Source organism: Rattus norvegicus, chromosome 13 (genome assembly GCF_021556685.1).
Source record: "Rattus norvegicus strain SHRSP/BbbUtx chromosome 13, alternate assembly SHRSP_T2T, whole genome shotgun sequence".
Taxonomy (NCBI): domain Eukaryota; kingdom Metazoa; phylum Chordata; class Mammalia; order Rodentia; family Muridae; genus Rattus; species Rattus norvegicus.
Genome location: NC_141546.1, coordinates 66,391,129 through 66,404,302, shown reverse-complemented (window position 1 = coordinate 66,404,302; position 13,174 = coordinate 66,391,129). Strand labels below are relative to the sequence as shown.

General features: G+C 47.7%; 1 protein-coding gene across 3 annotated transcripts in view; it reads right to left on the bottom strand.

Moving 5' to 3' along the window:
- Positions 1-789: 789 nt before the first annotated feature.
- The window catches only part of Niban1 (niban apoptosis regulator 1), a 149,704-nt gene continuing 137,319 nt past the window's right edge, over positions 790-13,174 (bottom strand). For 2 of the 3 annotated variants that reach the window (XM_087581548.1, XM_087581549.1), the window contains 3 exons: positions 12,760-12,867; positions 7,148-7,259; positions 790-5,691 (listed from right to left, as the gene is read on the bottom strand). In XM_087581548.1, coding sequence (XP_087437674.1) covers positions 4,541-5,691; positions 7,148-7,259; positions 12,760-12,867 — 1,371 coding nt within the window. In that variant the 3' untranslated portion in view covers positions 790-4,540. 3 annotated transcript variants of the gene reach the window in all.

Here is a 13,174-nt window from a genome sequence, read left to right as displayed (position 1 = left end):
ATACTGGAGGATCCCTTCCCCAGAGGCATAGGGAAAGCAGACGGCTGCAGTGGAGGGAGAGAGGATGACCAGAAGTAGACAAGTAAACAGGGTCAAAGTTCAGAAAATAATGCTGAGCAGTACGGGAACACAGTAGAGGGTATGCATACTCTGACTTGTCCAGCCTCGGGGGACAATGGGAATTGTTGGAGGGGAGTCAGGTGCTTCCAATAGGTGATGGATGTGGCAAAGACTGGGCTCTTCAAGCAGAGGCCGATCTGAGTGGCCCCTCCAAGGCCTCCACTGTCCTTCCTAAGTGCCTCTCACTAGACGACCAGCTCATCTAAGGAGGTACAAGCAGAGTTTTAAGTCAAGTCCCATCTGTTGGTGTCGCTATGCAGAAATCCTGGAGAGGCCGCTCTGACCGACCCTCACACACAGGAAGCTTGATAGATGGAGGGAAGGGAGCGAAGACCTATCAACCATTCTGGGTTCCTCCCATCCCTGATGTCCTTGATAAATCCTCTGTAATTTTTTTTTTTTTTTTACCTCCTGAATCAAGTTGTTGGTACAGAGCTAGGACTGACATCATAGATGAAGTTTATGTTGTTAGAGGAAATAAATGTGTGTTCTAGGTTCTGGCTATATACTCCGCTGAGAATTTGCATTTGATAATGTCAAGGGTCCTGCCTACTGCAGTCTCTTGTATTTCTGTACCATCCACTGCATCAAGGAGATACACAGCGACTTTTTTTTTTTTTTTTTTTTTTTTTGGCCAAGCGAATTCACGGATAAATGAGCAACTGTGAATGTTAGTAAGTAAACACTGTTTTATTTATAATTACAGAAGGAAGGAACGTTTTACTCAGTCTCGCCCGCTGAAAATATACTTAAGTTTGAACAGCCGTTCAATTATATCAAGAGTAATTGCCCATTGCTGGTTTGTGGAATTGATCCAATTCCTTGAAAAATAAGCATGTGTGTTATCAAAGCAGAATTTCATTGGACATCAAGTCGTGCCCCAGTGGATTTCTCCCCAACAACAAGAGGCGTGAAATTTCCAGAGCCAGCAGGAGTGACTTGCCCTTTCATTTCTAAGGGCTGTTCCTGCAGCTCCAGTGTGACATTTGCTTAAAGATGAAGCCAGCCCCATTCTAAATAAAGGTATCTGGACAGCCCTTCAGCGATGAATGTTTTATTGGCATATAGGCACTTGGCAGAGTAAATACATGGTTACAACATGTTCTTAGTTTACTTACTGTGTATAGTGAATGCAAAAATGAAACCACAGTGTGGGATTCCTTTTCCCAAAGTCCCAGACTTCAGAAGGCAAATCCCTAGTCATGTGTGTTTATGGTAGAGAAGGCATTCTCACATCGTGAAGCTACATTGTGGTCTATGTCAATGATATCCAACCTTCCGCCATATTGAAATGACTATCTGGCACACCTCATACATCACGTAGCCTCCCCTACACCCCCAGCCACCACTTGGGGGTTGAACTAGGACCTCCAGCCTGCTAGGCAAGGGCTATATCTGAAACCATGCCCTCAGCTCATGTAACACTTTACAAAAAGTAACAAACTAAAGTCACTTTTGTCCGGAGAAACTATGAAATCCTCAGAAGTCAGAATTCTTTAATCTGAAGAATGACAAGGGCAATCATGAGGTTCCATGGGATAATTCTTCACACTCAAACTCTCCACAACAGGCTGGAATCTGACCTTGTGGTCTCCAAAATGCTTTTTAAAAATGTGTGTGTGTGTGTGTGTGTGTGTGTGTGTGTGTGTGTGTGTGTGTGTGTTGGGGTTACTGCATAATTTCATACACTGTGCCAAGTTACCGGAACAAGTCTTTTTTTTTTTTTCCAAGGAAAATCTCTTTGTGAAAGGTCAGTAAGTAACATAACTAGTTTAAAGTCCTGGAGATTTGGCCAGGAACTAGGAGTCTGCAACAGCTTTGCCCAAGGCAGAGATTTCCCACTCAGATCGCAAGCACCTTGCTATCCCCCACCCCATGGAAACACTAGAACACACACACACACACACACACACACACACACACACACACACACATCCATGAAAAGCAAGACAAGTGTTGGGTGTGTTACCACGCAGACTATTTTAGTGCACTGCAGGGTCCTTGTCCATCCTGCTGTGTCACAGCTCGTCTTGCCTATTTTGGAGACCCTGGCTGTGTGAGATATGGATGGAAGTGCTCTTGGCATTTTCTAGAATGTCCTGCTCTTAGTGCCGACTCCTGCCTGGCCTTCTGAGTTGGCACTAATATTCATCCAGCCGACTTGGTGACATGAACTCTTGTTTATTCTTAGCTTCTTGTGCTGTACAGGAGGTGAGCAAAGGCAGGGGAGAGGAGAGGTTCTGGAGCGGGGTTGGCATGAGCTGGGAGCTCCACAATAGCCGTGGCCCTCTGAGAAAGAAGGGTAGTGTTTGTGAGGCCAGATGCTGCTCTCTTGGCTCTCTGACTGACTGGACATGCTGCTGGCCATTTGGCTATCTGCCTCTTCAGCTTTGGACTTTATTTATGGGAAGATTCAACAAGGTCAGAAAGCTCAATTGGAAACAAATCCCTAAAAGCAAGCCCCAAATAGCCCCTGCATAGCAGCGTGTCTGCCGGGCGCTCAGCTCCCACATTTCCGGAGTAGCATGAAACTTGTCAGCCCTTATCCTAGGCCCTGGGATGTTAAAGCTTCTTGGCAAGCAGAAAGCCATTATGAAGGCTGTAGGTTTGAAAGAACAAACGATGACTAATCCCCAGTTTCAGTCCTTGAAGGAGAGGAGGAGGTTGTGGAAGTAAACACCACTCAGTGCACCATACTAAAGACTGGGTAAAAGGTAAACAGGGAGCGTGGGCTATCCTCACTTACTGGTGAGACGCCTGGTTAGTCCTTCCTCACTTAGTCGTGGGATATCTCATGGACACAAGGACGCAAGTGATTCAGGAAAAAAAGGTAAAGTGACTCAGTGTGAGACCATGCTGGCATGATTGTTACTCATCCTCTGTGCCTCAGAAGTCCCAGAAAGCCTTCGTGGGAGGGGTGGGGAGGGAGATTGCTTAATTCCCGCTTAAACGGCTAAGTGTGGGATAAGTCCTCTGAAGGAGGTGCTTGATGGCACTGAGTAAAGCCAACCCCGAAGCTGACGGGTGAGGCGCTGAGGTTAAGATGTGTGAAAGGAAGAACCAGTCCACTACCTGCAGCTGAAACCTTCTGGGAACAGTGTGAGCCTTTCCCGAAACACAACGTGATAGGTCTTACTGCAACGAAGTGCATTCGTGTCCTACACTGACAGTTACAGGCTGCCATTTATTTTAGAGGTCAATTTCTTTCTGTTTCTTTCAGTCTTCTCATCATGGTGTCCCCAGGTTTGTGCCTGAAGGGATTCCTAAGAAAACAATCTGTTGAGTGATTTCTACACTGGTAAAAGTAAAGTCCGTGGTAATTACATAAACTTCTCATTCATTCCTCTTTTCATCCATTCATTAATTCATTCCTCTCCCCCCCCCCCGAGAATAAACCAGAGCCATGTGAATAGGAGGAGTAAAAGCCATCACGGTTTAAAACTTAAAATTCGGGGGGTTGGGGATTTAGCTCAGTGGTAGAGTGCTTGCCTGGCAAGCGCAAGGCTCTGGGTTCGGTCCCCAGCTCTGAAAAAAAAGAAAGAAAAAAAAAACTTAAAATTCGGAATATTCTTTCCTTCTAGGCTGAATTCCCATGAGTCTTCTCATTTATATGAAAGCAAAGCGCTGGTCTTTTATTTATTATGACGACTAACAGAGCATGCAGTATCTGTTCAAGTCATGTCTGTGTCACTGGTAGGTTTCGAGCTAGAAAATTTAGACAAGCACTTTGTACAACCTAAGGCTGATTCATGCCAGTGAAATCTCTTACCCTGCCTGAATTTCCTTAAAGGGTGATTAATTAATGTAAACCAGCAGAATTAACCAGCAAGGGATTGCTAGCAGGGTTAGGAACAGGGCTCCATAGTTCCACAGACCTTCCACCTTGGGTTTCTGCTCTGCATCCCCTGAGCTCTACCAGCGGTGACTGGCTCTGTACTTTGCAGGACAGGGGTGCCTGGTTCATGACTTCCTCTTTCTTGTGACCTGTCTAAGGACAGGAGACAGTGCAGCCGACCAGGTGAGGAGTGACAGCTGAGCAGGTGTTGAGGCTGGAGTCCTTCTCATGCTTGCTAAAAAGGCCTTAACACTCAGTTCAAAATGTGTACCACGTTTCAGTGAAGAGATTATTGATGTGTCATTTTCTGCTCCCCTTTCTGGATCCCCTTTGACTTTGCCCCAATGCTTCAGTTCTCTTACCATTCCTATTAAAATGCCAAAGTGATAGATCATTCATGGGGAGCACTTCAGCGCCCCAAAGCCTGCTCACTGCTCCCACCGTCTGTGCACTCTGGCTTCATCTTTCAAATTAAAGAAACATTTCATAATTTTTATAGCGAGTCACATGCAACCCCCTAAGGATACCCATAACTAATACCCCTTGACTGACAGTTTTAAAAGAAAAAAGACCGGCAAACTGATTCTACCACTCCCCTGGGGAGCCCACATCACAATCGTGAACATCTAGGATGTCGGCGCTCGGGGCATCTTCTACCTCCCAGTGGCACTCATACACATGGGCATCGTTGATTTGCTCTGTATCCATAGCAAGGGCTGGGCTATCATTCCCTCCCAGCACTTCCTGATCCTCAGAAACCTGGGGCCCCTCATTATTCTCCACGGGACAGATGGGGTTAGAACTTAACGTGGCATCTTCTTGAGGTGTGACTGTCACAGAATGCACAGCCTCACCTCCTGCCTCGGTGCTGTCCTGTGTGGAAACTGTGGCTAGGAGCACCTCCTCAGTGGGCCCTTGAGCCTCAGATGGCTCCTCTATGGGGCCTAGACAGCTGGTGTTCTCAGTGAGTCCCTCACCGGTAGACTGAGAGGTAGGCCCTCTACCCTCTGGCAGTGTCCCCAAGTTCACCCCAGGAGCCTCAGCTTCCAAAGGCATAGGATGGGCCTCCCTCTCTCTGACTTCACTTTCTTCACAGCTGTCCTGCTGGATGGCAGCTGGGCCGCTGGCTTCTGGGTGGATCTTGCTTTCCTCCTCCTCTTCTTCTTCTTTTTTATCTTCTTGGGGAACAGGTGTCCCGTTGAGTGTATCATTTCCAATCTCTGGGGCAGACTCGACGAACACCGTCACAGTCAACAACTCCTTCAGTTCCCTCAAGGACCCTGGCACGGCGCTAGACTCTGGCCTTTTGTGGGCTGTTTCCTCATCTTTAGGGGGCTCCCCAGCTTCTGCCTCTGACAAGTGTGAGCTGAGAGGTCCTGCTGAATTATCTGCACTGAGAGGGTTCCCGGCAGAGTTATCCACACCGGACACAGACACCTGCCCATCCTCACCTGAAGGAGGGCTGGACCCAGAGATGGAAGCACTTTCTTCTCTGGCCAGCGAGCCAGGGACCCCAGGCTGCTGCTGCTTTTCCTCAGGCCCCTGGAACACTTCGCTGCCTGGAGCCTCATCGCCTGGAGCTCCTGGGAGAATGGCAGATGCTCCTCTGGCTGGGCTGGCCTGGTTTGACCCCATGGAGGTTTTGAGGTCTGTCAGACTGGACACACTTTCACTGGGTAAGGCCATGTTGTCTTCAAATAAGTTGTGTTTCTTCAAGATAGCTGCTTCCGTTATCACTGAGAGGGAGCAGAAAACAAAACACCACATTAGCGCTCTGCCCGGCAAACCTGGATTTTCCAACGTTACCCGGGAGCCAATCATTCCTGTCCTCTGGCTCCCCAAACTCTCAGTTTCTAGAACCATCTCACGACCACCCTCTCACAGGCCGCCCTTCCTGATGACCAAAACCTGCAAACCTTCCAGACTCTGAGTCTTGGTAGCGTTCATTCGAAATTTTCAATCAAGAAACACTTGCTAGGCATCTATTCTGAGACCAGCCCCAATGTGGAGAATAATAAAACCTCTGCTTGTAAAGAACTCAAAGTCTCCAGGGGTATCATATTCATCAGTGTCACCAGCTGCTGTGACAAGTGGCTGCTCTGGAACTCTAATGAGGCAGGGGCAGGCCTTCCCCTTCCTTGTTTTGTCTGGCAGTGTGGTCCCGATTGCGTAGTGGGTATTCAGGGCTAAACATCCAGCTGAGAGAGCTTGTTTGGCCTGGAGTGTTCAAGATGAACATTTGGAAGGACAAAGAAAGTAACAGCATGGGTAACAGTGCATGACGGTTCAGCCACAGACCTCTCTGTGCAGGGCTACAGTGTCCAACAATGCCAACTTGAAGTGGGTCTTACAGCAGAGGCAGAACCACTAGGGGTAGTCAGCACTAGTGCCCTGCTCTAACAGGCACCATCTTATAGCAAGTTTCAGGCAGAGGGGAGGCCGTGCAAAAGAATCTTCTTCCAACTGAACTAAGACATGTGTGCAGTAGGCTGTCCATGGCCTATGCACACACACCATGCCAACCCCTTTACCCTCCTCATCGCCTGGGATTCCTGGCCAGCTACAGTGACCTGAGGCTTGGACTGGACCAGTTTTCTCACTGGAGGCATTTTAATAATGGCTACTAAATGTGTCTCACTCCAGTAGATGGCTGGCAGCCTCCTGCAGAGTATTTCCAATGCATAACTAGTCCCACTGTGATCACAGACAAGGCCCCGCTCCACACTGCAGCAGATGCCAGAGTCCTAAAGAGGCTCTCAGAGTCCTATGCCATTGCCCTGGGTCTCTGTCCATCTGACTGGAGGGGAGGAATGTGCTGAGAGAGCAATGGTTGGGCCCTACTGCCGTCCAGCCCTGAAAGTCTTTCGGTGTTCTAACACAGAGTAGCAAGGACAGATCTACCTGCCAGACCCTCAGTTCAGCCGCACTAAGCCTTGGTTTCTTTCCTCTTTGATGATAAAGCTTATGTTCTTGTCCTACAGAATTCATGCTTGCGTTGAAAGAGGATTGACATGGCCCATGGCGCAGTCACCTCGTGAATGAGGCGAGGTTGGTCCTTCCTTCCTATCTGCCCTCTCCTTGTTGTCACCCCTGCAGACCAATCTCAGTTTCAACTCTTCCGCATTCTGATCTTACGGCCTTCCTGAGTCCTATTTCCAGAGTGCACCCCGTTTCGGAGTGCTCCCTCCTCACCTTTCAGGGTCTCATCGAGGAGGATCTGATACAAAATCTCTTCATAGATGTTCTCAACATGGATCATATTGGTGTGGTCTGCGAAGATGAACTGCTCATATTTCTGAAGCTCCTGGAGGGTGAGAGAGGATGAAGAAGAAGAGCCATGACGTCAGGGGACTGCCACTCAAAGCTACAATCACGTACCATCTCACGGGCAAGAAAACAGCACATGCTGGTGAGGACGTGGGGAAGGGGGGACCTCTGTACACGGCTGGTAGGGGATAGGAGGTAGTGGAGGCATTGTAAAAATTACTACGGGCCTTTCTCACATATGATCGAGCTGCCTCTCTTACATACGTGCCTGAAGGAAACTGTTCATAACAGCCAAGGTATGGAAGCAACCGGAGACGAGTGGATAAGGAACGCGCGGTGTATACACAGTAAGCGAAATCGTGTCATCTTCAGAAAGATGGGTCAAATGGGGATTGTCAGCTTGAGAGAAACAATCCAGACCCACTTTCTCTCGCATGTAAAATCTAGACTTAGTAAACGTTGAAGAAGACAGAAATGGAGAAGGAAGACAATTTGCAAAGCAGAAAGGCAAGAGGGATGAGTGGGGACCAGAAGGGGGGGTGAGGGAAATCGATCGGAGGCGCTGTGTATGCATGGGAAAGAAAGAGACACATTGTCTTTTGTAATTAATGTGTAAGAATAGAAACAAGGGGGGAGTAAGAATCTATTTTCAAAAGAGATGGGGAAAGGGTGACTCCCGCCTTCTGCCTGCTCCATGGGGAGTGTGGGAGGATAGTAACTGGTCCTACAGGTTAATGATGCTTAGATGACAGTGTGGCCAACGATGTCTCCCTGTGCTCCCTCTGCATCAAGCCTACGTGCTAACCTCCTTGTACCTGTTAACTGTCTACGAGAAGAAGGCACCCAGCCATTGGTCGTTCCCTTTCCTCTGTGTGTTCTGGGAGCACGTTCTGTGCAGAGATTTTTTTCCTAGTCATCTCAAGGTCTATGAGTGGGTGCCGTGTCCTTTTTCTTAATATTAACCAACGTTATCTTCATTTTTTACAGATTTATTATTTATGCATATGAGTATCCTATTTGCATGCGTGCCTACATAACAGAGAAGGGCATCAGATTCCCTTATAGATGGTTGTGAGCCACCATGTGGTTGCTGGGAATTAAACTCAAGTCCTCTGGATGAGCAGCCAGTGCTCTTAATTGCTGAGCCATCTCCCCAGCCTCCCTTCATTTTCTATCTGATACAAAGAGCACTTTACCGAAGTAAAAGTTGTATGGTGAAATGCAGATTTAAGAAAGTATAGCTTGATGACATTAAATATAAATTTGTTCCTGTGACCATAACCTAGGTCCTCATCCAGACCACACCCCTCCGAGAGATAAGATCTGATCGACATCTGTCACAGTATGGTTGGGTTTTGCATGTAAATGAAACCATGTGTTGTTTAGATTTCTTCTACTCCATGACACAGGTAGGTCAGCAGCTCACTCCTCCTTATTGATAAACAACATTCACTATATGAATGAGTTAGAATTGTTCATACATATTCATTTGATATTGACTAAGGTGATTTGTATAAGAATGGCCCCCTTAGGGTCTTGATCACCAGGGAGTGGCACCATTTGATAAGGATTAGGAGGTGTGGCCTTAGGAAGTAACAAGTAGAGTAGGCTGAAGTTTCAAAAATTCACACCAGGCCCAGCAGAGTCTCTCTCTCTCTCTCTCTCTCTCTCTCTCTCTCTCTCTCTCTCTCTCTCTCCTCAGTTTAGGTGAGTTCATGAAAACAGCCCTGAGGGCTGCCCAGTTGGGTGTAAGAGCAACCCAGATGAAACCTAGTAAGTAATAACTCAGGGTTATCAATAGGAAAGCAGGTTCTAATAGCGGAGAGGGTAGATATCTGCCCAGATCTTGTGGTGATCAAGACTTACTGTAAATAATAAAAGTTGTGTGCCTTTGATCCGGGAACTGAATCAAAGGTGGTGCAGACTGGGATTACATAAACTCTGTAACGTATCGCATTCAGACAGCTTTCAGTGCTAAGACATGGGGGTGCTGTGGCCCTGGATTTTATGGTACCCACAATGGATAACAATGGGGTCTCTTTATGTCCACCTGAGAAGAAAGGTGGAAGACTAAAGGGACAGGAGCACCAGTGAGCTCTAGATGGTTTAACAGACAAGAAGCATGAAGCTTTGGAAGGGGCACTGACCAGGAAACCGGACACTGCTCATGGGAGCCTGGGTAAGCCAAGGCACCACTCTGAGTCTTTTTTTCTATTATATGAAGGGTGCTAGATCAAACCTCAACAGCCCTTCATCTTCCTATGCTGGTCCTGTCCCATGCTGGCCCTCACTCCCCTGTCCCATGCTGGTTCTCACTTCCCTGTCATTCATGCTCAGGTACCAAGTGAAAGCCCTACACTGGGAAGCCCTCTTGAACTGCCGGATGGAGCTCAGCCTGGGGCTCAGCGAGGGAAGTTGCCGCCTTCCCTAGAAGGCTTCCCCATGCAGCCACTGCTGCATTGCTCACATGGCATCCTGTGTGCCTGGCATTGCCTCTACCCTGGGAACTCCAAGACAGCAGGGAAGTAACCTGCATCGTGTTTTACATATGCCACAGTACCTGGATCACATTTGAAGTACATTTGCTGAATAAATAGAAACCATATTTTCAACCAGCTAAATAATTCTGTGGGAAGGGAACAGAGGGGCACATATGTTGCTCTGTTACAAGGCATGTCCCGCACACTGAGACAGCTGAACTGGGTCATCTACTGAATTTTCTCAACCATTAAAGGTGGAATCCTGACACTGAGACCTGGAGGGTGGTTAAGAAAAGGCACCACAGACAGTTCTACTACACGGCTAGGTTACAGTCAATGTCACAGCTCTAGGAAGTTGCTACTAAAGGAACTAAGATAAAGCTCACTTTAGGAAAATAAAGACTTCTAGGGAGCAGATAATCCCCTAATATATCTGTTTATAAACCTAGAGTTTTCCAAAAGCTCTTGACACACAATATCTATGGTCATGGAAAAGTCAGGGTCACAGGCTCTTTTCAAAGCAACCTCTTTCAACTAAAAACATCAAGAACTGTGGCTGGGCCCAGTGGCTCATTGAATAAGCCATCCTTATAAAGGTGGGAGGGTTGGGGATGGGATGATTAGACACTTGTAAGCCGGGAGCTTAGGAAGCAGAGACAGGAGCCCTAAGCCAAGTTGGCCAGATGGGCAAGCAGATTGGCAAGCTCCTGTTCAGTATGACGGAGAAAGACGCTCTGTGTCAACCTCTGGCCTCCACTCACACTCTGAAAACACTCTGGCCTACTCTCTGAAAGCATGCACACCTGCACATGCAAAACACATGCTGTGTGCATGCCAAGAACACACATCCCAAAACAAAACACCTGCAGAGTGGTATAGGCTGGGCACAAGTTGCTCCTTTGATGTTAGGAAGAGAGGGCATAGAAACAAGAGCAGCCAGAGCCCTCCTTCCTCTCCTCACGTGGAGAAGGGAGCACTGAGGCCTCCATACTTCCCTTGGGAGGGAAACACAACACATTCTGAGGTGGATCACTAACCCCCAGGCTACCAAGTCATCTGTCACATGTGGCCAAGAGACATGCATACAGACCAATTCCCTTCTCCTTTGGTTTTTGTCAGAACCTTTCCACCAAAGAAATACTCCAGGAACCAATGCAAGACTGGGTACGCCAATGACTATCTGAAGAAAAGCAGCAGTTATAGAATATGAAAACAAGCAGAGAAAATTCCACAGTATAATCACCCACACAAAGCATTTTAATGTCCGGTGCTTGGAGAGTGTCCAATCTGTCAAAACGCCATTTAAAAATTCTATGATGCTCTTTCTTATTGACTCCAAGGGGGACAGGCCTTGCAAGCGGCCAAGCTCCTAAGTCATTTTTGGGAATGCAGGGACAGCAAGAGTAACAGTTGTAGGCATTGCCATTTGCTGAGGGCCAGCTGTGTCACAGGTAACACGAACTGGATTCAGGTGGTGGCAACCGGCCTTGTGTTGCTGGGCCTGCTACTCCTCAACCACTTACTTCCCTCAGTTGCACCATGAGGATGTGAATGGTCTCTCTCCTCCCACAAGGGCCTCTGTGAAATTGGTTTTTGATGCTAGAGAAGAAATGTTTAATGCTAGGCTTGGTGTCTCGTAGGAACTGAATCAGATGGCAGATGTGCCTTTCTAACGTTTCATTCTTGAGACAGACAGTGCGAGCATGGGTGGAGGTGGAGGTTTAGCAGGCCAGATGGATCAAAAGTCCAGTACCCAGCCTGGGCTATGCAACAAGGTACTGTCAAACGTGTGGGAGGCTGGGGGTGGGGGACACGGGGAGAGGTTTGATGGAAATGGAAAAACAAAGGGAAGATACACACATTAGTAGCTGAATTTTATGAATGACAGCAGTAGATCAGACAAGAACACAGGGGCATGCTTGCCCAGGGGCCCAGAGCAGAGCCCAGGGGAGCCAGGACTTAAACAGAAGACTTGAAGCAGCTGCAGTGCTCCCTGCTCGTTGCTCTACTCATCCATAATCATGGCTGTCCTGCAACCCCTTGCTCACACCAGCTTATGCCAGAGATTTCAGTAAGCTAAAGTTACAGAACATAGGAGAACAAACAGCCCTCTGCCATCACACATTAGATCTTTTCTGGGTAGAGTGGCCAACTTCCAGGGTACATGCTGAATAAGGACTGCCAAAAAAGGGGGAGGACGTCTCGTCTCCTTTGGTAATCCAAGACAGACAGCTCTTAGAACTTGGCTCAAGCCCAGGACTCTGATTTCCTATAGTCCCGAAGTCACAAATCCTGGGCTTCCTCTGTGTGTGTGTGTGTGTGTGTGTGTGTGTGTGTGTGTGTGTGTGTATGTGTACATGCTCAAGTGCATGTGTATGTGTTTCTGTGTCTGTGTGTGTGTGTGCATTAGTGTGTCTGTGTGTGTGTGCACGCTTGAGTGCATGTGTATGTGTTTCTGTGTCTGTGTATGTCTGTGTGTGTCTGTGTGTGTCTCTGTGTGTGTGTACATGTGTGTGTCTGTGCATGCTCTAGTGCATGTGTATGCGTTTCTGTGTGTGTATGTGTGTCTGTGTGTGCATGTGTGTGTGTTTCTGTGTGTGTGTGTCTGTGTGTGTGCATGTGTGTTTTGTGTGTGTGTGCACGCTCGAGTGCATGTGTGTGTGATTCTGTGTGTGTGTGCATGTGTGTGTGTGCACGTTCGAGTGCATATGTGTGTGTATATGTTTCTGTGTGTGTGTGTGCGTGCTCGCGTGCATGTGTATGTGTTTCTGTGTGTGTGTGTGTGTGTGTGTGTGCGCGTGCACACATGTTAAGTTTACTAAATACCGACTTTGTTCATACACGTATGCATCCTCTCTGGCTGCTGTGGTACTGCACAGCAGTACTGAGTGGTTGTGACAGAAGCAGACCCATAAAGCCTAAAGCATCTACCACCTGACCACTTAGAGAGGATTCCCCAGCCCTCGGGTGTAGTCTACCCTATGTCAGTGCAGAAGTGCAAAGTAAAACATTTGAACCCAAAAGTCAGCAAGAGCAGGCTGGTGGGAATCGCCTTACTGGTTTGCATGTGGACGCCAGCGCCTTCTGCACAGTGGGTAGTGTGATCTGAATCAATGCCTCCTGGAAGATCTTCTTGCGGATGGTGCTGCTGTCGTAATCGTATTGCTGTGGACACAGAGACACATGCTAAGGAAGAATGGTTCAATCCGTGATCTTAAAAAAACAACACAGCCACCCAGGTCATCTCCCTCCTCAGCCTCCACTAATTTCTAAGGACTCTCGGGGCTCAGAGATCTGTTTCTGGAACTTCTACACAAACTGGGCAAAGACTGTAAAGTCAACACACATTTTACGCACCCCTTTTACAAATATGGAAACTGAGGCAAGATCAAAACAAGTGATATCCTGTTTAGAAAGACGGGGATCTAACTAGAGGGTGAGTTTGTGCTTCATTATTCCTGGGTGGAGACAG